This window comes from Pagrus major, chromosome 11 (genome assembly GCF_040436345.1).
Source record: "Pagrus major chromosome 11, Pma_NU_1.0".
Lineage (NCBI taxonomy): Eukaryota > Metazoa > Chordata > Actinopteri > Spariformes > Sparidae > Pagrus > Pagrus major.
In genome coordinates this window covers 8,819,928-8,846,078 of record NC_133225.1, presented here as the reverse complement: position 1 = coordinate 8,846,078, position 26,151 = coordinate 8,819,928, and the positions used below count along the sequence as shown (strand labels likewise).

Sequence of the window (26,151 nt, the reverse complement as noted above, 5' to 3'; positions counted from 1 at the left end):
GCTTTAAAACGTATCAATAGTCCCTTACACTGCTTCGAATATTATCTTTGCAATACTATTTAGCTGCAATGTGCTCTCTAAAGGAGTGGCTGGGGCTCGAACTGTAGTTGTGTTTTTTTTATAATAAGCTGCTAAAGCTGCAGAGGTCTGAGTAGTGCAGTGGTGCTGAATGTGGAGTGGTATGGGCTTGGATAAAGTATCCACGGCATGCAGTTGTATTTGCCAGCTAATATTTCACAGTTGCCTACCAAAGTGTTGAAGCTCACCAAGACTTGTTATTCTTTGTAAGATGAATAATCATAGATTCAAGAATGTACAAGGATACCTTTCATGGGAATCTTCCAGTGATTGTGCTAAATGAATAGTGGGGGATATTGCTCTTGTGTTTTTACAGCAAAGAAATCTACCTTTTGCTAAAATGGTAAATTGGCAGGAAACTTGCTGTTTGCTCTTAAAAAAATAAAAAGGGTTTTTACATACAGAGGAGCGGAGCTGGTAGTGTGCTTAACTAAAGCGGCTGAGAGATAGAAAAACCCATCGCAGCAGCAGGCGAACAAAGAGTGTGGCATGATTTGTGTGGTTGTGTCCAGTTCTCCAGGCTAGAGAAGCTATTTTCGGGCAGATTGAACACCTCTGTAACAGCGACGATCACCAAATTAATGCAACATGCGGCACCACAGAGCTGGTCACTGTGGGCTCGGGTACTGTGGGCTACAGAAAATTAACGGTGCAGGGATTTTAAAAAGAAAAAAAAAGACCAAAAACAAAGAAAGAAATGCAAAAAATCTCTTTCGTGGAGACGACTTCTTAACTGTCCCATGAAATCATTGCCAGGGTTCATGCATTAGAGCTATTAATTTTGTTTGGGTGTAGGTAAAAATAAATTGTTCTTTTATTTATTCACTTATTTATTCAGTATTTATTGTTTATTTATGTACTGATTCTAATTATTTTACTTTACTGGTTTTATTCCATTAGCGTGTATTTTTACTTTCCTACAGTTTATTATTTGATCCAACTGTGATTAGAATTAACATTATTACACAAATGACGGCCATTATCATGGTTTCCTGCTCCTGTTGTAGTGTGGTTTCATATGCATATGAAATAAACAAAGTACTTTACCATCCCTGCCGTGCTGTGGTGTGTTTTTGTGCAGCTTTCCACACAGGTTTCACCTCTTTTTTTTTTTTTCCATTCACCTATCTGAGCATCTACCACAGGGCGTTCAGTCTTCCACAGGCCTTTTCTCTCTGCAGCCCCCGTGCCCTGCTCCATCGCTCTCTTTATCTCTGTCCCTCTATAGTGAGGCAGTGACCCTGGGTGTGCACTGTTTGGGATGACCTCATCTTCAGCTCTACCTCCCTCTCTGTGTCTCTCGCTCTCTCTCTGGCCTGTATAATAGGAGCAGGATTAGGGCTATAATAGCGCCCTGGCTGCTCACTGCCGGAGTCTATTGTGGCTTTGTGTGGGAGGGACGCACCACCGCTCATGGCCACACTCACATTTTGACAGAAAACATGTCCAAATACACTCCTTGGATCAGGGACCAGAAAAGACTCAATTAAATAAATGCAATTAAGTTGTGTGTGTGTGTGTGTGTGTGTGTGTCTTCGGGGGCACGAGGGACACGTGGAGACAGTGATAGACCTCAGGCAGCGTATACAGGTTGTCATGCCTCTTTTCTAACAAAGCAATACCCACATGATTTTTAACATATATCCCCCAAGGACACACATGTTCACTCACACACAAACAAAGCCAATTAGTGAGGAGAAGACTTGTCGTCTGCTGCCCCCTAGCGGCCGCTCTGCGCATCGCTCCCCATCTTCCAGAGGTCAATGAGCGCTTCGTGACACTGAGCATCTTTTCCACAGTGCTGCTGCCTCCCTGCCTCCCTGCATCATCACCGCTCCACTTTTTACCGCTCAGATCAAGCGGTGGAGGCAAAACACGCTTCTCCCGGACGGACTGAGTGAATGAGTGAGTGAGTGAGGCCTCGAGGTGGTCCATCATCCACATCTTTAGGAGTCACAGTGAGCGTGGAGAGCGGTGATGAATGGCGGTGCTGACTGCAGGACTGGACCTGGGCCCTAACCTGATGAGACAGTAGAGAGAGAGGGGGGAGAGAGGGAGAGGGAGGGAAGAGAGAGAGAGAGAAGGAGAGAGAGAGAGAGAGAGAGGGGAGAGAGAGAGAGAGAGAGAGAGAGGTAGGGAAGAAAGAGGGAGAGGGGGAGAGAGGGAGAGAAAGGGAGAGAGAGGGAGAGAGACAGAAGGAAAGAGAGGGAGAGAGAGAGGGAGAGAAGAGAGAGGGAGAGAGAGGGAGGGAGAGAGAGAGAGAGAAGGAGAGAGAGGGAGAGAGAGAGGGAGAGAAGAGAGAGGGAGGTAAGAGAGAGAGAGAAGGAAAGAGAGAGAGAAGAGAGGGAGAGAGAGGTAGGGAAGAAAGAGAGAGAGGGAGAGAGAAGGAGAGAGAGGGAGAGGGAGGTAAGAGAGAGAGAGAAGGAAAGAGAGAGAGAGAGAGAGAGAGAGAGGTAGGGAAGAAAGAGAGAGAGGGAGAGAGACCGAGCTTATTTTGTAGTTGCCGAGAGCCGCGTGACAGGTGAGACATCATACTGCTGCTCGAGCTCGGGGTTCACAAAGTGAGTGAGGTGGAGGTGTGGGGGAGGTGAGGGGGAGGGGGAGGGGGAGGGGGTGTTCTGTGTGTTTTGTTGTCGGATGTCCTCATTCCCGGCCGCTTGATTTCAGTTTGCAGATGCCGACAGATGTGCCCGAAGACAGGCTCAACAACGAGGAGACAGAGACCAAGGTAAGACGCAGCCCTGATATCCAGTGTTTTGTTTATGTTTTTTCTTTGTTTATTTGTTGTTTTTTAATCAGCCAATCAGGTTCGGGGAGAAGTGGTGGGATGGTTGATATTCTGCAGGGGTTTATTGAGCTGCCAGTGTGTGGGCCTGTATGTGTGTGTGTTTTAGGTAGGTGGTGGTGCAGGGAGGTAGTGTGCAGCATTGTAATCACTTTCTCTTTTTATTCACAAAATCATTGAATCCAACTTTTGTCTAATCGGGGGGTTATTTTTGCTTGTTGAGCCTCTGTAAATGGCTTCAGTCTGTATTTAGCATTATACACTACTACAGAATTAGTTAGGGATAATGGGATATGTCAGTGTTTCACTTGATTGTTTGTTCTGTGACATATCTGAATTTATATTTTGTGTTTTGGGAATATTTTTGGTCCCAAAAATAATGCGACACATTTCATTTGATTTGTATCCATGCACACGCATATATGCACCTGTATCCCAATAGCCTGAACTCATTGTGAGTAGTGTGTCAAATGACAATGTGGAAGGAGCCCTCATAGTGAAAACATCCACAGATAATATCACCTGACCCTCTCAGCTCTGTCATATCTATTTTAACTGTTTTGTTTTTTAGACCCTGCTGCAGTATTCTGTTGTTTTCAGTTTACAGGGTTTAAATCCCCACTGTATGCTAGCTACCCTGCACTAAAAGGCAGACAAAGTTAGCGATTAGCATTAGCTGGTGAACATAATTGATCATTCAATATTTAAACGATCAGATATCTCCCTCAGGAGTTGGTGGAGACCAAAACAAAGCTAAAAGTAGAGTGAATATTTGACTTACGTGAATCAAGAACACAAACTATGCTCCAAATGAATGCTAATGTCACTCTAACTGTGTACATGTAGCCAAGTGTTTGCTTAAAAGTTCGGCAGTGAGCTTCAAAAGTAGAAATATGTCAGCGTTGTGCTTACAGCGTGTTTCTGCTGCCCCCAGGTGGCCAAAAATTAATTGTGAGGAATACCACCTCAGCCTGTGGGGAAAAAAATGTGTTGTTTTATATCTTCTCTGTTTGTTGAAGAGCTTTGTTGATTTCATTTCAAAATAACCCTGATGATGTCGTCAAGAGTTATTTTGGATTTAAGAGGTAGGCAAAGTTAGCTATTAGCATTAGCTGGTAAACACAGGCCACAGTAAGTGGATCATTTAATATCTAGGAAACCAGTTATTTCCCTTCGGAGTTGGTGGAGACCAAAAGAGAGTAAATATTGGACATTAACCAGCAGAACACAAACATGGCTCCAAGCGAACGCTAATGTTGATCCATGTTTGTGTGAGCGTAGCCAGCCGTCTCGCCAGTGCCCTTAAATGGTAATAATGTCAGTGTTGTGTTTACAGCTTGTTTTCCGCTGCCCCCAAACTGGTTAAAGGTCAGTTTACTCACCCCGTGTCTGTGGAGGAGTGTCGTCAATTTGTTTTGAAATTCATACTCATGATGTCATCAGAGTTATTTTGGATTGAGACTTCAGATATTTGACAGAAAACCAGTTTTGTAGCCTAAACCAAGTATTTGAGAGGCAGGGAAAGCCTGATGAATCAGAATCAGTAATACGTTATTGATCACGAGGAGGAAATGGGGTTACATAACTCTTGTAATGCCTCGTACTACACTAGGAGTACAGTGTAGATAATACTGAGTAATATTTAATTGACAATAATACACATTCATACATATAAATAAATACTACAAGCGTGTCCCTCTCTCCTCCAGTGTGACAGTATGACTCTGTCCAGCACCCCAACTGTTCGCAGAGGAAGCACTCCTCTTCCGATTAAGCACCAGCTCAGACGAGAAGAGGCCGTCCATGACGACTGCGACTGGACATCAGGTGCAGCTGGACCTTCTGCCTCACCGATCAGCTTCAGTCCGGCCTTGGATGACACTCTGACTGTGACCGTGGAGGGCAGACCTGATGGGCCTTTAAGAATCGCCCTGCTGGGGCAGAACGGCGTGGGGAAGTCTTCTCTGGCCCTCGCCCTCGCCGGGGACATGGACAGGGCTGCGTCTGTGGATTCTGAAGGTACAAAGGACTGACACAGAGCAGTATAATGAAGTGGAGAGGCAGCGTTCATAGTGAGCAGCAGGTAAATAAAGCATAGTACCCATCTCCCATGTGAGACCTAACTGCTGCTCTCCCTGTCCTCAGGAGAGGGTTATGTGCGCACAGTCACTGTGGATGATGAGGACAGCACCATCATTATCTATGACAACTGGAGACAGGTGAGCCAAACAACACTTCCCCGTTCCCACCCTCCCTGCTCCCTCATTAGGCCACTCAGCCCGCTCTGCAGCCACATACAGCATGCTCAGCTGCTTTCTGGCATTTCACAGTGGTACATACAGTACATGAACATCTGATCTTGTCAGAAGGCTGAAGGGATCTGAAGAAGAAGCTCAAAATATATGTTTTTGATGTCTGATATGCTTTTCCTGGCGCCAAATTTTATTTTCTTTATTTGAAGATTTTTCTGTGATGCACATGAGAATAAAGTGCTTTATCAGGAGATGAGCTGGGAAAATAGTTCCTAGATTACGAGTGCATGGAGAATAATTTAAAGAAAAACTGACTCTGCAACTGCACCAATGCATTCATACATACAGTACGTTGGACTTTGGGCATATCCCAGCATGCATGGGGCAGACTGTGAGGTTAAATTTGTACTCAAAACAAATAGGGGGCAGGGTATCACCAGAGTAACCAGTACAGTGAAGCGCCAGGGCTAGCTGGTTAGCATGCTTAACACGATTTTAATTTTGAATGTTTGCACCCAGAATTCTTACATATTGCACCTTTAGACAAATTGTCCACAGGCTTGTGATTACTACATGTAGATTGCTACAAATTGTTACATAAAAAGGTAAACAAAAAAGAAAATGAAAAGAAACAGATGCGCGCTGAGTATATAGCACATTCAGATGTGCTCATATTATATATCTGGACTCATGCCGTTGTTTCTTGTACTTGACGGCAAACAAAAACCGATGCCAAGCTCACAGAAACGTTGTGGCCAAAAGAGTGACAATAAATCTGCTGCATCTGCTTGACTGAGGAAAGCTCATTATCAGGTTGTTTTGCACTTTTTTACTCTTTTCCCCGGAGTGTTGTTCAGACGCATCTGTGTGTGGATGTGTGTGAAACAGAGAGAGACCGAGAGAGAGAGAGAGAGAGAGAGAGAGAGAGAGCTGCCCACAGAGCAGATGTGCCAAATGACTGCATTGATGTTTTTGATTTAGGTGGACGTGTGAGAAAATAAGAAAACACAAACCCGCCACACAATCTGTCTTTTTTGATGTGTGGTTTGTTGTGTGTTACTCGTTGTGTAATGAGTTATATTTATTGTGAGAGACGCAGTAATGGTCGCCTTGAAAGGAATTTTCTTATGTAATTGTTGCATTACGCCCGCGAGTGCAAACGTTGCCTTCGGGCGCTGCTCTATTCTGGACTTAATCAGAAATAAATGAAAAGTCAATGGACCATGGCGGCTCCGACTAAAGACTGGTTGAGGTATAGTCAGTTTTCTAAGTGAAGGATTTACTTCAGGAAATTGGATTTGTAGGGATTTTTTTCTTTCTTCCCAGAAGAGAATGAGTGTATGTGTGTGTGTCAGCTAGAATTCAAGGTGTACTGCATTTTGAGTTATTCCAAGTAGTAATTTCTCACTTAACCACAGGGGATTTTAGATAGAGCTGCTTTTTCTGCAGGCAGCACTTCCACTGTTATTCTGCACATAAAGCTTTGACAACAGTATTTATGAGAGCAATGAAAAGTCAAACGTTTGTGCTCAGAGTCTGTCCTAACACCTCGCCTACGATATATTTTTTAATGGCAACCACTGTATGGACTCTGTGTGTCCCTCAGGACCTGTCGGCTCTGCTGTGTGAGGTGTGTGTCCTGGTGTTTTCAGTGACCGACAGGCGTAGTTTCCACCGCACTGCTCAACTCCGGCTTCTCCTGAGGGAGACTCAGCCCCAAACCCCCATCATCCTCGTCGGGAATAAGAGCGACCTCGTTCGCACACGCGAGGTCACCTCTCAAGGTAAGACGAACGTCCTTTTGTCATCTTTACCATACTGGCCTTTTCCTCACTTGTCTTATTGTTTCCTTCCATTGTGGCTTTTATCTTCACGGTTGGTGTTGACATTTTCAGATCTTTATCTCTGTCGGTAAACACTAACGTACGGTGAAATCTGTGAAAATGTAAATGTCAGTGTCTCAGCTTTATCGCAGTGTGGGAGTATGTAGGAAGTCAGAATTACAGTTAAAGCAGGAGAGCCTACACTGCGAGTACAATGATGTACTATTACACCGCCTGTGTATGGCTTACTTCCCAACATAAAATTTGGTTTTCAAACTCAAAGTATTTCTCTACAATATAGTAAAATACACAAAGCTTTATAAGCAACAATCAAAGGGAAAGTTTTGGAAAAACATCTATAGTTATTCTTTATTAAGAGTGTAGAGTTGTGAAGGAGTTATTTTGGGTGGTTCGCCGTGGTCCATACAACCCTTTGGACATAAAACTTGAGGTGGATTTCTGCAAGACACATCCAGTCACAGAGCTTAAATGATGTTGTGTGCTGTCAAGGGTGGGTGGAAAATAACTGAAAACACAATATCCATCCTAAAGATATAAAAATCTAAGAATTTTGCAATAAAACGTCTAAAAACAACTCAACGTTTCTCGTATGTTTTGTTGAGGTGTGTACTTACATTATCCCAAATGTTTCCAACAATGTTCAAACTCAGTTAAATCCACAAGTATACTCAAGGTAACGGTGGGTTTCATTTGGTCACCTGTTGCTACTTGAGGAAAAGGTCTGAAAACAAGACTAAACTAAAGGTTAATAAAACTTTAAAACATTTATGTCACATTTGTTCCGGGTGTTCATTCCTCCAGAAGGTCTGGATCTGCACCGACACTCTCTCTCTTCCTCTGAGCAGCTCAGCGTATGTGGATTTCTGTGGATTCTTTTGATTTCTGGATTCATTTTGGATTAATTAAGGGTATTATGTATTATCTTTTCAAATTTGGGAAACATTTTGAATATGCTTCAGCTCTGACCCTGCCATGATGCCTTCTATGTTCCTATGTTTTGTAACGTTTGAGGTCCAAAGAATTTTTTTCAGATTAGAATACAAAATTGGGAAAAAATCACTTCTGGATCCAGCAGCCAAATCAACCAGTTGGCGATTTGAAGGGAGATGAGGGGTAATGACATCCTCCTTGTTAGCAAAATGACCAAAATGCATCCCCCTGTTAACCCACCATCCGCCTGCTCCATCCAACAGGAGCAGAGCAAGTGTGCAAGTCAGTATCTGTGGTACCGACCATGGCTCTGAAATGTCAGTGGCCTTTCTTTGATCACTCAGTAGTGCTAAAAATACACTCGCAGACAAAGCCACCTCTGTGACAGAATACTTTAGAGATGACCACAGCGTGTTGGTTGGTGGTGTACAGGAAGGGGGTGCTGCCATTGTGCCAGCCCCTGTTAAAAAACAACAAATTACAGACTGGTAACAACCATGACCGTCCAAACAAAGCCCTGCCCACTTCAAACCAGTGAGAACACAGACGTCCAGAAAGCTCTCATGTGAAAATACCCAGATCCGTTCCAACTATGGCAGACAACAGTGTGTTGCTTTCAGGCTCCATCACTCATTGCAAGAGGCTGATAAAGAAAAGACGTTTTCATGGCCTTTAAATTAGTTTGCAGTGTTTACAGTCTTTGCCTAGAGACTCATTAAAGTGAAGCTGAGGTAGGATATCTGCAGCTCGTCGTGGTGTTGTGATGTAGTATCCTCTCTACTGAATTGCCCGAGGGGCTATAGGCAAACAAGCCCTTATATCTCTTGGTTTCATATTTGCTCTGTTATTGTCCGTCTTCCTCTGACATGTTCACAGTGACTGACAGTTACTTGTCTTGATTTTTTTTTTGATAGGCACCAAGTATAAATACACCTGTAAGTCTAAAAAAAAACAACCATCTGTGCTCATCACACCATAAACTTGTTGATAAAAAGCTTCCTGTAATTGCTTGCAAGTATGTTTTTTTTTTTTATGAAATTGTGTAGAAGATATTTCACCAAGTGTTCCCCTCTGGTACAAAGCAAGCCTAAGTACCCTCCCTGATGAATGAATACCAGTTGTTTTTAAAGGAAATGATGTGTTATCACATAACTGCACATTCACGGTCTGATTCCAGTTGCGTATGCGATATGCCTCTCTCTTTCTCTCTCTCTCTCTATCACTATCTGCATTATCAACTATCCAATAAAGTCAAAAATGGCAAGAAATCCTTTAATTTCACACTGTTCTACATGTTGTTTTTTGTTTAAATGCTGTGGAATTAACTGTAAAACATCCCAAAAATATGACTTGTAAATTGGTTCTCGACTGAAGTGCTACTGCGTTTAGTGAGGTATTTCTGTTATTTTGTCCACCCCTTAAAACTGACAAATTAGGCCAGATTGTAAGGAGATATATTATGCTTTTTGTTTTTTTTTCCTTTCCTTCAGTGTTTTATAGACGTTCTAGTGCACGAAAAAGATCTTGTAAGTTCGCACCAGCAGAAGCTCCTCTCTCCCACAGAAAACACTGCTCCTGAAATGCCTCATCAGTAGTCCCGCCTTTAATTCTGTGACTTTGTGACATCACACTACGTAACAGAGTCACACATTTGCATAATTTATGCCTAAGCAGCTAGTTTGGCATGCAAGGAGTGATTTAGCACAGCTGCTCTGTTGTTGTTAGCGGTGCTGGCTCAGGCGTGTGTGGGCTGACCAATCAGAGCAGACTGTGTATCCAGGAGCTAAAACAGAGAGAGAGAGAGAGAGAGAGAGAGTATGAGAAAACTGATGTGTTTTTTTGAGCATTAAAGCATGTAAACCTATTCTAGTAGTAACCAAAAATAAAATGATCATCCTGAAAATGAGCACAATATGTCTCCTTTAAGATTATGTATCTCTTGCTGCATGTCAACCCTTTCTGGCTTATTAAGTTTTCATTATCAGAGTCATGTAGCGCTGGTCACTGTCACCCTGGATTTAAACTTCAAAGCTGTGACAGCTGACGTTCTCCATATTCTCCCCTCTCCTCCCCTCCTCTTCCCTCAGAGGCCATGTCCAGCGCCGCCCTCTACAACTGCCTCTATCTGGAGATCTCCGCCTCTCTGGACCACCGTACTCCAGAGCTCCTAGAGTGCGCCGTGAGGCTAGCCAGGGGCCAGCCCCCCTGGCCCCCGGGGGCCAGCGCGGAGGACATGATCGACGGAGGTCAACGCGAGAGCATCACCTCCCGCGCCAAACGTTTCCTGTCCAGCCTGGTGCCTCGGTACCCGCGAGAGCGAGAGGTGGGCAAGTTCATGAGGCAGAAGTCCCGCTCGTGCCACGACCTGGGGGCGCTGTGATGGGGCTCCGTGGGGAGTTTCATGTTCAGATTGTAAACAGAGGTAGCTGGAGGTGATGTAGTATACCAACAGAGAGAGGAAGAGGGAGTGATGCAGCAAAGATATGTGAGAAACAGAGGAGGCGTGAAGGTGCCAGAGTGATGGCAGGACAATGGGATCATCATGTGCATCCAGCTGAGGTAAACAGAGAGGATGACAATATGTTAGTGGTGTTTATCTGTAGGACGACATAGAAATTTTATACACAAGACTTAACGCAGAGGAAGATAAAATACTGTTGTAGAATCCATGTAAATAAACTATCATAGTGATACGTAATTGAGCTAAATAAATTTTTTTGAGGTCTTGAGAAAGTCGCCGAATGTTTGCTTTGTTATTAATTGAGTTGTCACATTCTGCTTACAGCCGCTCGAGCCCGGGATAAAGTCATGACCACACACATTCAGAGCTCATTAGTGGGTCAGACTTTGCTGATGATTCCTGTTGTGTTCAATTACTCTCAGCTATCGTGGTATCCATGGGGACGGTAGGCAGTAAACCGGTGAAATGCCATCAAGGAGAGAAGGGAATTAAAGAGATAAAAACTGGACTAACAGAGCTCAGCATGGCAATTAGAGCATGGAAGCCTGATTATTGTATATAAAGTGATTGTTGCCATGTTACAGTTGTCAAGGAGACCTGAATCACTGAGACGTACACAATATGTCCATCTCAGCTCTGCGACTATACCTCTTACGCTCCGTGTAGATGTAGAGATGGGAAGGCTGATTCCATTGCAGCAGAAATTTTATTTTTAAACAAAAAAATTCAACTCCAATTTAAAATGCAGAGGATCGTGTCAGATACGAGCTTCTCTGCACTCATCTGTATCACTCTCTACCCTCAGCACTTCCATCCTCCCACTCCCTCCCACACGTGCACAAAGATTTAGCACATCACAGGTCGTTAAACCCATCATTTGTTATCAAAGGGAGAGCTGAAGTAAAAAATAAAATGGTGGCATGATATTCTGACTCATTCCCTTGGCTGCAAACTACTGGAACCGATTGAAAGGTTAAGATTTTGAATTTGCCAACGTGGGACACGGGCTCCCTCTTGTGGCTGAGTTGAGGACCAATAACTGAGCAGGAGAAAATATGGCTGAAATGGCAAATGTAAGCATAAATATGTATGCATATCTATCAGAGTACATCAGTGCACCTGTCTTGTTTGATAAGGAAAAGGTTGTGAGTCATGCAGAAGTCCTTTTGGTTGTCATAATAGAAACAGGAGCAGACAGAGCTGCATGCAAACTAGCAGCAGCCCAGGCGCTGTTGTAAAGGCTTTGTCATCACTATCAAAGAGCTCCACTTGCCATCTGAATTTCTAAAAGAGTGCAGTTTGAGTGTGCATGAATAAAATGCAAGTGAAATAGGACACTATGAATGATAGTCCAGCTATAAAAATGGAAGCATCAGCCCTGTATGAGCCTGAGCCAGTATCAGGGTCGTCAGAGGCTTCATTTAAAACCTTCATCAACATTTAACACTGACCATGAATTGAACTCCATATTGATACGACATACTGATAATCTGATCAGCTCTATTCCTTTGGCTCAAATTAGGGCCACAGCCAAAGTTTCATAAAGACTGAAGTCCAAACTCCACAAACTTTATGACTTGTGAATTCAATTTTTCCTCCATTTTAACTGTTGACTTCTATTGCTTTGTATGTTTGTTTTAGTATTTCACAATGACCTAAATGCTATTTAAAGCCCTCTCCACATGCACAGAGATATAATTCTGTCAGAGAAATTTCATTTGTTTGGTTCAAAAACATCAGAAGCCTTTAAAGCTATGACTTCTGTGCAATTTTTAAAGTGTAATCTCTGTTCTCATTGATCCATAGCTACAGCCCTGGCCCGACTATCTAACAATTTTGTTTAACAGATGACGGGCGAGTTAAAAGGAATAGTTCACTCAAAAATGACATTTCAGGCCTTATCTTCCCACCCTCATGCTGATAGAAAGTCAGGTGACGTTTTGTAACATTTCTGGAGCTTCACAGCAAAACAGCTTTGCAGAACTATCCTCAACAATAGAAGTAGATGGGGACTTATTTTAAAATGCAATAAAATGACTGACCACAGCAGCTTTTAATTAAGAAGCTTTTAATCGTTTTCTTTTTTAATGGAATGGTTTATCTGAGAGAAAGTACATTGTTAGTGGCATTTCATGGTAAGCACGGACATGACATTGACAGACAGTGGAGCCCTAAAAGAGCACAAGAGGCTCAAAGGGGGTCTTGGGTCACTTCAGAGGCTGCAGGCCTGTAACTTCTTGTCAGCCAGCTTCAGTGACACCCAGGTGTTGAGCATGGAGGCCCTCAGTTTGCACCACACCAGGTGATCGGTCAGCCCGAAGATCTGCGCGGCAAACTGAGCCGCGGCCTCAGGGGAGAGGATTGTGGAGCAGCCAAGACCTGCAGGGGGGGAAAAACAAAGGAAGGTTCAATTACTGATGAATTAACTCACACGAGATTAACATTTAAAAGATGTAAAATCAGGAAGTGCTGCGCTTACCGCTCGGCATACGGAGGGATGACCAGACATCTTGTGCACCCCAGTCCGGAGTGAGAGGTGGGCAGTTGATGACGGGATACGCAGTGTTTCCAGACATCACCGGGCCGAGGCCGTTACTTCTGCCGGCTACCGCCACAAACACAGTGGGTACGCCATCACCTGAGGAGAAGCATATACATATCATGACATGACATAACGAAATCCTCACTCAAAAAATTAAACTTATGTTAAAAATGAATACGCACCTTCATATTCTGCTTTGATGCGGAGTGTCTCATCCGGACCTTTGTGTGCCGAGGTGACTCTCAGGATGCAGGGAATCCCGTAAGAGGTACAGGCCTTCTTAATTTTTTCACAGTGAGCCATGTCTGAGGTGGAGCCCATCAAAACCACCACCCTGCCGCTGGCCTGGTGCTCCAACAGCAGCTAGAGACACAATAAGGCACTCAGTAGGGTGTTTCAGAATACATTTTTAATGGAGGCCCTGGGTCGTAAGGGGTTAAAGGCATGATTGATGATTGGAAAGCATGATAAAGAATAGATTGAGAAAATTGTTTTCAGTGTACCTTGACTCTTTCGGAGACCCACTCAAAGTTCCTCTTCACCATCTGCATCGCCTCAGGGGTGACTTCTTTAAGGTCTCGGTACACCTAGAAAGAGGGGAGAGAAAGTTATGTCAGCTTTGATCTTAATTCTTAAAAAGAGCTTCAAAATGAACATGGTAGAACTGAAGACAAGTCCCGACCTGCTTATCTTTCTGCTGGCTTCGATCTCCAGCCGGCCACAGCCTCCAGGAATCGTTGTCGATCACATCGGCGAGCACGATCTCCTGAGTCTTCACATTGACGCCAAACTCGATCTAGAAGCGAGGAAGACAAACGGTGTTCAGTAGTCACACTAGCGTATCAGCTTCACCAGCAGAGGGCAGCGCTGCACTGTCTGCATACCTTCATGTCCACCAGCGTGCAGTTCTGAGTGGCCCAGGCCTTCTCCAGAATCTCAAAGATGGCCACAGTGCTGCGGTTCATGATGTCCACCTCGCACTGACCGATGCCGAGCCCGGCCAGGGTGAACTTGGCCATCAGCAGCTGCTCCTCTGACCACTGGGGGTCATTGTTGGCATCGTCCTACATCAGAAAGCAACCGATTACACAAAAGGTGGATGAGATGTGACATTTTGGCCACTTTGAGTTAAGTGACAGAGCTTTTAAAAGAAAAAAACAAAACAAAAAAAACATAGGAAGTTGAGGTGAGGCGTCAAGACGTACTTTAAAGAACATCTCCATCTTGAGGGGGGTGAAGCGGTAGCCTTCCTTCACTCCTGGATTCCTCTTGAGGAACGATCCAGTCGCCACTCGCCGACAAACCCACTCAATGGGAATCATCTCACAATGGGTTGCGATGAACGCGGTGTCCGAGTGCTGCTTCACAAAGGCAGTCTTAATGCCTAGAAGAAAGGAGAGGTAGTAAAAAATCAGCCCCCTTTAAAAGCTCATGAGCCCAAACATCTTGATTGTGTCGAGAGCTGCGAACGAAGTAGAGCAACATCTGAAATCCATTAAGATAATTTCATTTATTCTTCATCCTACACACCAGAAACTAAACGAGTTTTATCCTCCAGAAAATAAAGTCTAAGTGAGGGGGATGTGCTTGGTCACATTTTGGTTAATTACAAGCGTCAAAGATTCAAGTCACAAGACGGCCATTACCACAGCTCGGCTGACACGCACCACACTCATGAGTGGCATGTGGGTTACATCTACCCAATTAATTTTAAATTAAAGCAAGATGGAGAGCAATTTTAGAATCCGGGCTTTTATGGACCGAACGACAAACATGCACCCACCGTGCTCCTACACATGCCAACATTGTTGCATGGATCAGTACAGTTGGCTGTTTATTGCAAGACTAATGTACACTTAAAGTTCCCATGAAGTCAAGATTGTGGTTTGAGTGTTTTTAATCACACGTCTTGCTCCGAATCTCACCCATATGCCAGTATCAGTAGCAAAAAAACATTTTGTAGGTAAATCATTAAAAATGTTGATGACTCATCTGCACTCTGGGGCGTATGTTTTTTTTTGTCATCCAAGGATAAATCTGAGATTAAAAAAATATATAATTTAAAAATCGACTGAAATACGACCATTTGAAGGTTTCAGAGGCTGCTACAACAAAAGATGTTTGAAGATTAAAAAAAAAAAAAAAAAAAAGCTGAAACTTGTTGGTCTGTTTCCAAACACCTAACAGAAAAAGGTAAATGGGCCAAAGTTTGACTCTGAGTCAGTAATCTACAGTCACCTCACTGACCTCTTACCTCACTAACTAACTGAGAGCCCACAAGAACATCTAGGTCAGTGGGATTATTAAACACTATTCAAAATTAGTTAGGGATATGGGTGCATATGTGCACGTGCATGGATATGCAATAAAAGCCATATGAAATGTGTCAAAATAAAAAGTTAGATGTCACAAACTGAATAATCAAGTGAAACATTTACACTATTCAAAATTAGTTAGGGATATGGGTGCATATGTGCACGTGCATGGATATGCAACAAAAGCCATATGAAATGTGTCAAAATAAAAAGTTAGATGTCACAAACTGAATAATCAAGTGAAACACTAAATATCCCAAACTGATTTTGAGTACTGGATTATGTGTGTAAAAGAAATCCTGAGATTCTCCAGTAATTAAACTTCTCTGGCTTCAATCTGCTCACAAAAAGCACTGAAAGTTTCGCAACCCGTGTGAAAGTGGCCTCGGGGTGAGTGTGACACAGCACCAGGCAGCCGCAGTGTCTTCTGAATGGATCATAACTCTACTGAGTCCTCACCAGATTCCTGCAGGAGCCTGAACACGCAGCTCGTCGTTTTATTGGCGATGGCAGCCTTTCCCTCCATCTGGTCCTTCCTCACCGCATTCCCAGCGGTGATTTGGTCTTTGGACTGCACCAGAACCAGTCCCGGCTGGTCCACGAGCTCGAAAATCTGCTTTGTCTTCCCTTCATTCAGCTTCTGGCCGATCTTCAGCTCTGAAAAAAAAAAACACACACAGAGGAAAAGTTCATCATTACACGTGTGCATTTTAATTTAAGCTCTTAATATGTGTTTTTACGTGTGTGTACTGTACCTGGTGTGGAGGCCATGGTGCTGCTCAACAACCTGCAGTCCTGCAACACAAAACACAAAATGGACCGAGCTGCCAGTCAACTTTGGCTAAGTTTCGAGATGAAGAGGCAGCGAGAGGCGTGCGGGCAGCAGAAGAGGGAAGTGGAGCCCGTCTTACGTGCCCTGACAACCAATCACGTCCCCGCTACACTTTCAGACAACCAATCACAGCAGCGCATTCCTCACCACGTGAGGGGGAAGACGCTCCACCACCTAACAAACACCACAGAACTTTTTTTTTTTTTTTTTTTTTTTGGAGTTTATCCATCAAACTACCCCCATTTTCTCTCTGACAAGGATTGATTTTCTTAAAACCTCATCAGGAAGAAACAAGCGGCCGCCGGACCGGGTCGATTAAACCGATTGATTAGTTGTTGTCGCAAAAAAACAAACAAAAAAAACCCACCACGTGTGTTTCGTCAGTTGAATGTGTTTGATTAGCGTAAGGTCTGTGATGACAGTGATGGCGGCCTGTGTCTCCTCTTAACTCCGCGCTCATTGATTTTTTTTTCCCAACAATGTCAGCTGAAGTTATTTGGTTTTAACGAGCCACGTTGCGCCGGACGCTCAGCCTCGACCGCACGTGTTCGCTCACTGAGGGCGCGTTCAGGCACGCACGCGCTGATTGCTCTGGCAACCAGGCACGAGACTACTTGTCCCTCGGAGGGAGCACCGGTACCGACCGACCCGCCAGCGACAGATGGAGTTCGAGGAGTCCGGTATCGGGGAGGAATGCGGGGTTTTCGGGTGCGTGGCTGCGGGAGAGTGGCCCACGCAGCTGGAGGTGGCTCAGATATTAACCCTGGGGCTGGTGGCGTTACAGCACAGGTAAGTAACGGGGAGGGTGCGTGTAACACGAGTAACGTGAGTACTTTTTTAATTTAAATAACGGTGAAAGATAAGATGACAGTAAAGACGCCATTTTTATAGTTAACTATTGTTCACACAGATGAGTTTTTGGGAGCTAAACCTACTTTTTGGTGCAGAAAAACAGAAAAAAACACAAGTAAAATGGTTGCATTTGTGAAGAAGACAACGCTTAATGTCACAAGGTTTGCGTGAGTCGAACAAAATGCGTGTTGTTAAACGCGTGACTCGAGGCAACACAGTACTTCTGTGATTTAAAGCTACCAAGATGTTAGCTACACTCATGAAGACACATCAGTGATGCTTCAGAGTCCCCCCAAATAAGTATGATAAAAGTAACCCTAATCAATATTGAGTTCATTATGGATCAATCTGGTTAATTAATTATATTATTTATACAAAAAAAATGTGGAAAAAATGCCTCTAAACTTCCCACAGCCCATAAAGTTATACTCAGATTACTCTTTAAAGGTGCACTATGTAGTTTAATCAGAGGAGAAAGATCTTTATAGATTTTTTTTTTTGTGCCTAAATAAACAAACTCTGCATTTTCATGATAAACTGAATAAACAAACTGACCTTTAAAGGACAGCGCTGTCTGATACTGTTTTACTGTGTTTGTCTTTGGCGGACCCTGCCACCTTTCCAGCTTCAGACAGTGTTCTGGGGACCTTATCTGGTTAGTCAGATATGGGTTAATTATAAATAATTCTGCGTTACTGTCAGAATTTTTCTATTTCACAATGTTAATTAATGACTGAGTTAGATTTTTTTCTCCAAAAGTACATAGTGCCTCTTTAAAAAGATAAATAGTCAAAAAACTAAAGATATCTAGTTTATTATCACGTGTGATGGAGAAAAAAAAGCATAAAATTCTCACATATTTGGCATTCTTGCTTTAAAAAATGACTACAATAATTAGTTATCAAAATAACTTGATTCGAGTAACTCGATTAATCAGCTAGTGCTAAAAGCTGACATGCAGACTCTCCTAAAATAGCAGCATCGTGTCTTTTCCAGTCTCTATCAGCCTGTTCAAGACTGATATCTTCAGTTTACCTTGCTTGCGTAACGTACTATCTGTCAAGTGGGGTTAGTAGATATTACCTCTCTTTCTGGGGATTGATCAGAGGCCATTGATCGGACTGAATTGATCTTTATTATCGGGATGTGATCCTGCTCTTCTTTAAACCAGGCCTTGTCAGCAAAGTCAGAATCGGTGCCCTTTCTTTTTACGGGTGTCTGAAGTGTGGGGTCTGAAAAAGGGAACAAATGCAGGTTTAAATTCAGATGATTATTCTTACATTATTGGATTTGCAAAAAAGTGCTAATACTATATATTATATAATATTTTTTGGACAAGCAACTTTTTTTTTCTTGGTCTGATGGTTATCATGAGATGTACCTTTTGTCAGCAGTTACAGCAGTACACTTATCCATAATTTAATTGAATTATCAGGCTCCATCATGGGACCGACTCAGTCAATTCATGTGACATACAAAGTGATTACAGGAGGAGGCAAATTTCAGACCTTGATCCACAGCTTTCCTCTTCATCCCTCTGTTTCCTGAATAGGTGTTCTGTTTTTCAGGCCTCGTTTCAGAAGAGCCTGCAGACAAAATAAAACGGCTACCATTAGTGATTTCAAGCGAAAATGCTGTTCGATATTCACTGGAAACTATTGTTAGGATATCTTTAGCTATCATCAAACTTACTTCTGGTGACAAAGCTAGCTATTGATTGTTGATCTGTGTACGGTGGCCAACTTTCTAATAATGAGGATAAACTATGAATTGTGTTAGCCTAACTGCTAAAAGTGTATTTATACATAAATGTTGATATTGTAAGCATTTTTATTTAAGTGGCCTGTTAATAAAATGGTCTGAGTAATATAAGTGCCCCCCTGATAAGCAGTATGACAGTGTATACAGTCTAGGCCTTTTATTGTGAAAGGTACAAAAACAGAGTCTGTCTGTGTATGTGCTGCAGTTGTGAGTGGAATAAAATTTTGCCATCTTTGTTCAGACTACAGACCCTCATGTTGTTGCTTTGTTATCCTCACAGTGTGGTATAACTTATAACCCGTTTCTGGCCTCTTGTGTGACCAAAATAAGCCTACAAACCCTGCACGAACCATTTTTAGAAGTTCAACTTCCTTCACGTACGTACTGCAGTTGCAGCTGGATATACTTTGGGAAAAACAAGGGAAAGAAACTAAGGAAAATATATTGTTAGGACCAAACCATGGCCCCTATAAAAACTGTTCACAACCAGGTCTGTAAAATAATGTTTCTTGGTTATTTTGGGTGAACCGAACCTTTGAATATTTCTGTTAATGGTTGATGTTTGGGAGATCATAACTTGGATTTAAGTTAAGGAACGTAACATTTAAATTTCGTCCATGTGTCTTGATGACAGAACTTGAGGATGTAAAGTCAAAACAAAGAGTTTTTTGCTGCTATGCATTTCTGCCTCTGTTGGTTTCATTAATGGATTTTGGTATTGATTGTAGAAAGAGGAAAACATGTGCTCTCTGTACATGAATGAATAATGATATTGGCTCACTCAATCTGTGATGTTGATCCAAGCGAAGCTCCTTGCCAGCGTTCAGCCTCAGGTCTTCATTGTTTGGCGTAACATCGAGACTTATAGATGACACAGAACCAGAACTGGAAGATCTTTCCTCCATCGCTCCCACCAATGAGGCCACTGTGTTCATCTTTGTCAAATACACATCTACATGGTCACTGTCCTCACAGTCATCCAACATCGAAAGTCGGCCTGAATCTGCCTGGTTTTCTGCAGCTCCTGTGTCATGTGGTGAGCCATTGGTTGTGCGATTCATTATGGCGTCCACCTCATCATAGAACCTCATAACGCGTCTCCGGTCAGCTTCATCAGTCTTTCCTCTTTGGAGGGAGCGGTAAAGGTACTTGAGGTTTTTGTACTTGGTGTGGCACTGCTTCCAGTCACGTTCAATGCCCTGCTGCATTAACCTATTGGATATCTGGACGAAGATGTCTCTCTTTCTAGTCGAGCTCTCCAGCTGCCTGCACACGCGCTCGTCCGACCAGACTTGGATCAGCGCTCGCACCTCCAGGTCGCTCCAGTTTCGACCTGTGTCCGATACGGTGACCACGTGGAACTGGTCAGAGCTGGATGGGTCTGTGAGTGTTAGATGGGCATCTGGAGTAAATACAGATCGATCAAGGAAAGAAAAGATTACGATACTAATTAAGATAATGTACTCAGAATTGATATTTTATATTTTTGACAACACTTAGATACTGTAAACTACACTGGTTGTGACTGTGATATACCTGATCCTCTCCATTTTGCTTCCATGTCTCCGTCCATATCATAATCATCACTGTTGTCGTCTGAAAATAAAAAACACTAGATGAAAAATGTATTGTTCTGTTAGCTTTGAATGCAAAACTAGTGTTTTCACCTCAGGCTGAATACATACCATCATCAATTTCAATCACAACTTCACTTTCTGAGGCTGTTGTTTGTGACGCTGTTTGTAGCCTCCCTGCTCCCACCTCTCCCTCATACAACTTCTTCTTCATCTCTGTGGCCCCGTTTTCCAGCCCGCGGTCCAGCAGTATGGCTTCCACCTCATCGAAGAACTTCATGTACTTCCCGGGGCCTCCTGCGCTGCTGCCTCCAGCAGCGTGAGCGTTTTTCGCCGTCTTGTAGTCATACTTCAAGTTCTTGTATTTTGTTCGACATTGTTTCCAGTTGCGTACCACCCCAAAGTTTCTCTGCATCTGGCGGGCCATCTCCTGGAAGATGGATTTGTTGCGCAGCGTGCACTTCAAGCTCTCTCGGATGTGCCGGTCGGCCCAGACGCACAGCAGCGCTCGCACCTCGTCGTCCGTCCAGTGGCGGCCCCCTTCTTCCACACTGGGGGTGAAAGGAAGAGCCCGATGGATTCGATTCACCATACCTGCACACACATGCACACACTGTTATCTTTGGATCAAGTTTAATTTAAAAAAAATAAGATGGAGCTTGTATCGAAATGCTTTAATCTAATCTGACTTTGAAATGTTTAAAGCAGGCAAAAGCTTTCTACTAAAACTAGTTTAACATGCTTGTTTATCTTCTGGTCTCTCTGGATTAAATCCTAAAATGTGTTGAGCGTTGTTGTGATCATCAGCGTTGCAGTTGGTGTTGAACCTATGTTTACCTTCCTGTATTGGGATAGTGACTGAGGAAGGGTAGACTGCTCTTTGTTTACCTTCCACCTCTTCCTCCCAGCCCTCTTCTGGCCTTCCATCCATTCCTGCGCTGTAGTTTGCTGCTGCTGCGTCAGGCTTCCTGCTCTGAAGTCCCAGGCTTCTGCACTTGGCCTGACACTCCCACCAGCTGCGCACAACACTGAGCCTCCTCAGACGCTCTGAGATCAACTCAAATGTGGCTCTACTCTCAGCTACGTGCTGAGCTCCCACCTCGTCCCACACTGACACGAGAGCCAGCACCTCTGCGTCCCCCCATTGCTTCTCCACCGAGCCTTTCTCCTCCACCACCTCCCTATCACCTCCTCTTTGTCTCTCTGCTCCTCTCTCCATGTTTGAGCTGACCTGGAAACGCTTTCTTTTCCCCAATCCGTCTGTCTCTGCTGCCCGGTTCCCTAGGCAACCAGGCGGTTAAGCCTGAAAGCAACGCCTCCATGCAGAAAAGCAGCCTCACCACTGGCTTAAGCTGTGTGCTGAGGAGGCGGGACCAACTGTAATCTGAGAAGCAGCTTGGTAAATAGGCTGAAACTGCAGCAAGGCGACTCTCCCTATATGGCAGCTCCTCAGCGGAGAAGCAGACGTTTGTGTTATTTTTTTTCCTTTCCTTTTTCTCTTGCTCCTCATTCCTGCTTCACTGTGCTCGATTTTAAACCAGTTTGTTTTGCCTCAAGGCGCATACGAGGCTATTAGAAGTGAACAAGTTAATTCACGTTGAGTCTTGCAGAAAGAGACTGAGAGATGGTTCATTATAAAACTCACTTCTCCTTGATGTATTTACTGATGTGTTAGACTTCACATGTGATTGTTTGTGTCTACTCAGGGGTCAGGAAAGTGCCGGGATTGTCACATGTAATGGAGCCAGTCCACCCACATACACAACCCACAAGGTAACATTGTAACAGAGGCATAATTTAACTCACACTCTTCAAATAAAGGAAACAGTTAAGCTGCTTTTTTTTAAAGGGGCATCATAAATACAATCTTTTCATCCTTACAGACACACACAGTTTGACAAATTACGCTTTATTACACTCAGATTGTGTCCTAGTTTCCCCCCTCTACCACACAATAGCTGCATATTACTGCATATTTCCTGTGTTGTTATTTGTGCACTGTGTCACTGAAAACATTTCTCTCTCAATCCGCTTGACATTTTTTTTTTCAGGGGATGGGATTAGTGAGCACTGCTTTCCCACCCGAGGCTCTTCAGAAGCTGCGCTATGGTAACCTCGGTATTTGTCACACACGCTATTCAACCACTGGGATCTCCGAGCTGCAAAACTGCCAGCCCTTTGTGGTGGATACACTGCATGGCAAGATTGCAGTGGCACACAATGGAGAGCTGGTTAATGCTCATGCACTGCGGAAAAAGGTGAGGATGGTCTCAGTCAACCTGGTGCATATCAATGGCCCATAGTGGGTGATTAACACAAATGGATCAAACTAAATGACAAATCCCAATGCATGACATGTGTTTAATCATGCAGTTTTATGCCTGTGTGTGTAATAACAGGAACTAAAACTTCTGTTTATGCAGTATGCTGAGTCAGTTATGTAAATGTGGTGTGCAGGTAATGCGCCATGGCGTCGGCCTCTCCACCAGCTCGGACAGTGAGCTCATCACACAACTGCTGGCACTAACTCCACCCATGGAGGAGCTGGACGCACCAGACTGGGTTGCCAGGTCAGTGTAACGACTTGATGCTGCATAAATTACGTTTTCTCCACTAGAACTCCAGGGATTAATTGACAGATCAGTTAGTTGTCTTGCCAACTTTTTTGTAAATTAGTAAATCGGTTTGACTAATTTTTAAAGGAATAAAAAAGTCCTTTCAGATATCTTTGGGTTGTAGACAAAAAACATCAACTTGGCCTTTGAGAAACACTGATTGACATTTTTCAACATTTCTGACATGTTGACAAAACAAATAATCAATTAATTGAGAAAATAAACAGTCATCTACAATGAAAAGTCGTTAGTTGCAGATCTTTTCTCTACACTCTTCAAATAGTGTTTTTTTTGTTTTGTTTTCTATTGTAGGATTAAAAACCTGATGATGGAGACCCCCACGTCGTACTCACTGTTGGTGATGTTCAAAGATGTTATCTACGCCGTGCGCGACCCTTACGGAAACCGGCCGCTCTGCATTGGACGGATTGTTCCCATCTCTAAACTGCACAGTTCAGGTATTGTCAACATGTTTGTCCTTGAACAAACCTAATTTCTACTACTGATAAGATGGAGGCCTCATGAGTGGTTAATCAGTGCTCAGGCCGGACTATTTTATGTCACAAGCCGGCGTTTGATTTCGCCAGAGGTCAGATGTGTAAGCTGGTTGATTATTAATGTCATTGTTTGACCTTTTGCTTAGGTGATGGAGAGGAGGACACAGAGGGGTGGGTTGTGTCATCAGAGTCCTGCAGCTTCCAGTCCATCGGTGCCAGGTCAGTTCTTACCACCATTGTAATATCTTCTGCATTAAAATGGAAGGAAGTGTTGTGGGTGATGACAATTTTCATGTCCTTCCTGGTTCTCAGATATTACAGAGAGGTGTTACCAGGAGAGATAGTCCAGATATCCAGGCATGGAGTCAAGACTCTGAGTGTTGTCCCTCGTCCTGAGGGGGACCTCCCTGCCTTCTGCATCTTTGAATATGTTTACTTTGCCAGACCAGACTCGATTTTTGAAGGTTTGAATATTGATTATGGATCATCCTTTGTAAAACTGTTCTTAAATGTTTGGCTTTTTTTATTGAAAAATTGACTTTGTCTAGGTGACTGTATTGCATGTTCAGTATTGTGTCCCATTGTGCTGCAGGGCAGATGGTCTATACTGTCAGGCAGCGCTGTGGTCGGCAGTTAGCCATCGAGGCGCCAACAGGCGCAGACGTGGTCAGCACCGTGCCAGAGTCTGCAACTCCTGCTGCGTTGGGCTACGCTCAGCAGGTCAGTCTACCAGCTGTCTGCTCCAACTCTGTGATGAAATGCTGTAATACACTCACCTCCCGATGGGTCTCTGTCCTCACTGGCTCTCCTCTTCTTGTCCTCTCACAGTCCGGGCTGCCTTATATCGAAGTTCTGTGTAAGAACCGCTATGTCGGGAGAACGTTCATTCAACCGAATACTCGCTTGAGGCAGCTGGGAGTTGCCAAGAAGTTTGGAGCTTTGACAGACAACTTTGCTGGAAAACGAGTGGTGCTAGTTGATGACTCCATCGTCAGAGGCAACACCATCTCCCCCATTATAAAACTGCTGAAGGAAGCTGGTGCGACTGAGGTTTGTTGACTATGGACGTTACACACTCTTGTATGTGATGTTTTAGTAGGGCTCCCTAATCAGCATCAGTGAAAATGAGCACACTAAATTGTACAATAAAGGCAACTTATTTAATGAGTGAGACAATCGTTTAAACTGTGTGATTCAGTCCAGCAGGCGATTGATTGATTGATTGATTGATTGATTGATTGATCGATTACACTAAAGGTTCACTTTGTAGTGATAAATCAGAGCAGCACATTGCAAAGTCAGGGGGACAAGGAAATGCCTTCGAAGGCCCTGTCCACACATACACATGTATTTCTTTAAACACATGCAAACACACATTTATGTTTGAACGACAGAAACAGACCTTTTTGAAAACGATGACACAGACACACATTTATTATTGGCTAATATGAACTCTTGAGTATGTGTTATGATATTGTGGAGTATTTTATTTTGTACATTGACAGAATGGATGTGATGTCTATATTTAGAGCGATACAGATACTGAAAGTACAATGATGGAAAAGAGATACAAAACTGGCTGACATTTAAAAAAAAAATGAAAATAACATTATCCAGAAGGATTCTGTGAAATGCAGTCATGTTTCCATGTCTCATCGTTACAGCAACATTATGTAGAAATTTACATTTTGTGCTATTTGGCTACATTCTCATACCCAGTGTGCATAAATGGTCATCAACACGACATAATACCGACAGTATTTTCTCCTCCACAGGTCCACATCAGGGTGGCCTCTCCTCCGATCAGGTTCCCCTGCTACATGGGCATCAATATTCCAACCAAGGAGGAGCTCATTGCCAACAGGCCTGAGTTTCAGGACATTGCTGGATACATTGGTAAGGACTAATGTGGTAGTACCTCTCAATGTCTCATCCTCTCCCTTGATCTCACTTCCTTATTGTGGCTTTAGTCAGTACTAACACATGTCCTGTCGTGCAGGTGCCGACAGTGTTAAGTATCTGTCTGTGGAGGGCCTGGTATCAGCTGTCCAGGAGGGAGTCACCTCCATCCAGAACGACAAGGTGATCAGCTCCAGTAACAAGTCCAGCAAGAGAGTGGGCCACTGCACTGCCTGCCTGACTGGGAAATATCCAGTGGAGCTGGAGTGGTAACTGGTGCTCCAACGCCAAGACCACTCATAGTTACAGGAGCAGCACTGTGGATTCACTGCAAGCTCCGAAAAAGCTGATACATGTGAATGAAATGTTCTCTGTAAACTGGAAATAATGTGGTCCGACATCTTAATACTGTTATCATGGACACGAGATGTATTTAATATGCAACCACTACTTTATACTTTCTCTTTAGATGGTCTTTATCCTGTTTAGATCCACTCGATCTCGCTTGAGTTGAAAATGTTGCTCTTGATGACCTCCAGTGGTTGCTGTCTCACCTAGCTGCAGTGACTTAGCAGTCTAGTGTATGTTTACTATGTCCTGATTACAGGCGCATGTCTGACCACACAACACGGATGCTTTTTATGTTTTTGAAGATTGTAAATGTATTTTCATAAAAAGCTTAATACATAGTTTCACATTCCAAGTCTGAACTACAGTCAGAAAAGCGCACAAGGCTCGTGACCAAAACATGAAATTGTCTTTATTTTCCTTAACAAGCATACTTTTCTACCTTTAACTTTACCTCTTTTGAGTATGGCTGTTGAATATTTTGGGTTTTTCTTAACTTTGAGCATTACATGAATAAATTTGAAAAAAGTTAAATAAACAGAAACTGCATTAAGAATTATTATTTT

At 43.4% G+C, this 26,151-nt stretch overlaps 4 protein-coding genes across 4 annotated transcripts; 2 read left to right on the top strand and 2 right to left on the bottom strand.

Annotated features, from left to right (window-relative positions):
• Nucleotides 1–2,752: 2,752 nt before the first annotated feature.
• On the top strand, nt 2,753–10,523 carry LOC141005211 (GTP-binding protein REM 2-like). Its single transcript, XM_073477012.1, has 5 exons — nt 2,753–2,806; nt 4,573–4,882; nt 5,009–5,082; nt 6,722–6,899; nt 9,977–10,523. Exons 1-5 carry the CDS (start codon nt 2,753–2,755, stop codon nt 10,267–10,269), a joined length of 909 nt encoding a protein of 302 aa, XP_073333113.1. The 3' UTR covers nt 10,270–10,523.
• Nucleotides 10,524–12,401: 1,878 nt separating this feature from the next.
• On the bottom strand, nt 12,402–16,216 carry LOC141004444 (multifunctional protein ADE2-like). The gene is made up of 9 exons (XM_073475934.1): nt 15,963–16,216; nt 15,667–15,864; nt 14,098–14,276; nt 13,777–13,956; nt 13,575–13,688; nt 13,396–13,479; nt 13,075–13,255; nt 12,830–12,988; nt 12,402–12,729 (listed from the first exon to the last, which is right to left on the bottom strand). Exons 1-9 carry the CDS (start codon nt 15,976–15,978, stop codon nt 12,563–12,565), a joined length of 1,278 nt encoding a protein of 425 aa, XP_073332035.1. The 5' UTR covers nt 15,979–16,216; the 3' UTR covers nt 12,402–12,562.
• Nucleotides 16,217–16,234: 18 nt separating this feature from the next.
• Nucleotides 16,235–26,129, top strand: ppat (phosphoribosyl pyrophosphate amidotransferase). Its single transcript, XM_073475933.1, has 11 exons — nt 16,235–16,828; nt 21,933–21,999; nt 22,278–22,484; nt 22,684–22,796; nt 23,154–23,299; nt 23,485–23,557; nt 23,651–23,802; nt 23,931–24,058; nt 24,167–24,388; nt 25,114–25,234; nt 25,338–26,129. The coding sequence occupies exons 1-11, from the start codon at nt 16,701–16,703 to the stop codon at nt 25,508–25,510; spliced, it is 1,530 nt and encodes a 509-aa protein (XP_073332034.1). The 5' UTR covers nt 16,235–16,700; the 3' UTR covers nt 25,511–26,129.
• Nucleotides 17,951–21,573, bottom strand: LOC141004685 (uncharacterized). Its single transcript, XM_073476342.1, has 6 exons — nt 21,115–21,573; nt 20,338–20,820; nt 20,189–20,248; nt 19,434–20,054; nt 18,400–18,477; nt 17,951–18,123 (listed from the first exon to the last, which is right to left on the bottom strand). Exons 1-6 carry the CDS (start codon nt 21,443–21,445, stop codon nt 17,951–17,953), a joined length of 1,746 nt encoding a protein of 581 aa, XP_073332443.1. The 5' UTR covers nt 21,446–21,573.
• Nucleotides 26,130–26,151: the final 22 nt, after the last annotated feature.

Excerpts from the sequence above, each read along its gene's own strand:
- LOC141005211 (XM_073477012.1), top strand. The coding sequence starts at position 2,753 with ATGCCGACAGATGTGCCCGAAGACAGGCTCAACAACGAGGAGACAGAG. Across the intron at positions 4,883-5,008 it reads TGCGTCTGTGGATTCTGAAG|GAGAGGGTTATGTGCGCACA; the intron begins GTACAAAGGACT and ends CCCTGTCCTCAG. Across the intron at positions 6,900-9,976 it reads ACGCGAGGTCACCTCTCAAG|AGGCCATGTCCAGCGCCGCC; the intron begins GTAAGACGAACG and ends CTCTTCCCTCAG.
- LOC141004444 (XM_073475934.1), bottom strand. Across the intron at positions 14,277-15,666 it reads CAGGCTCCTGCAGGAATCTG|GCATTAAGACTGCCTTTGTG; the intron begins GTGAGGACTCAG and ends CCTTTCTTCTAG. Across the intron at positions 12,989-13,074 it reads CATCAAAGCAGAATATGAAG|GTGATGGCGTACCCACTGTG; the intron begins GTGCGTATTCAT and ends GCTTCTCCTCAG.
- ppat (XM_073475933.1), top strand. The coding sequence starts at position 16,701 with ATGGAGTTCGAGGAGTCCGGTATCGGGGAGGAATGCGGGGTTTTCGGG. Across the intron at positions 22,797-23,153 it reads GCACCAGACTGGGTTGCCAG|GATTAAAAACCTGATGATGG; the intron begins GTCAGTGTAACG and ends TTTCTATTGTAG. Across the intron at positions 23,300-23,484 it reads CTCTAAACTGCACAGTTCAG|GTGATGGAGAGGAGGACACA; the intron begins GTATTGTCAACA and ends CCTTTTGCTTAG.
- LOC141004685 (XM_073476342.1), bottom strand. The coding sequence starts at position 21,445 with ATGGAGAGAGGAGCAGAGAGACAAAGAGGAGGTGATAGGGAGGTGGTG. Across the intron at positions 20,249-20,337 it reads TGTGATTGAAATTGATGATG|ACGACAACAGTGATGATTAT; the intron begins GTATGTATTCAG and ends TTTTATTTTCAG. Across the intron at positions 18,478-19,433 it reads GGATCAACATCACAGATTGA|GCTCTTCTGAAACGAGGCCT; the intron begins GTGAGCCAATAT and ends TTTTGTCTGCAG.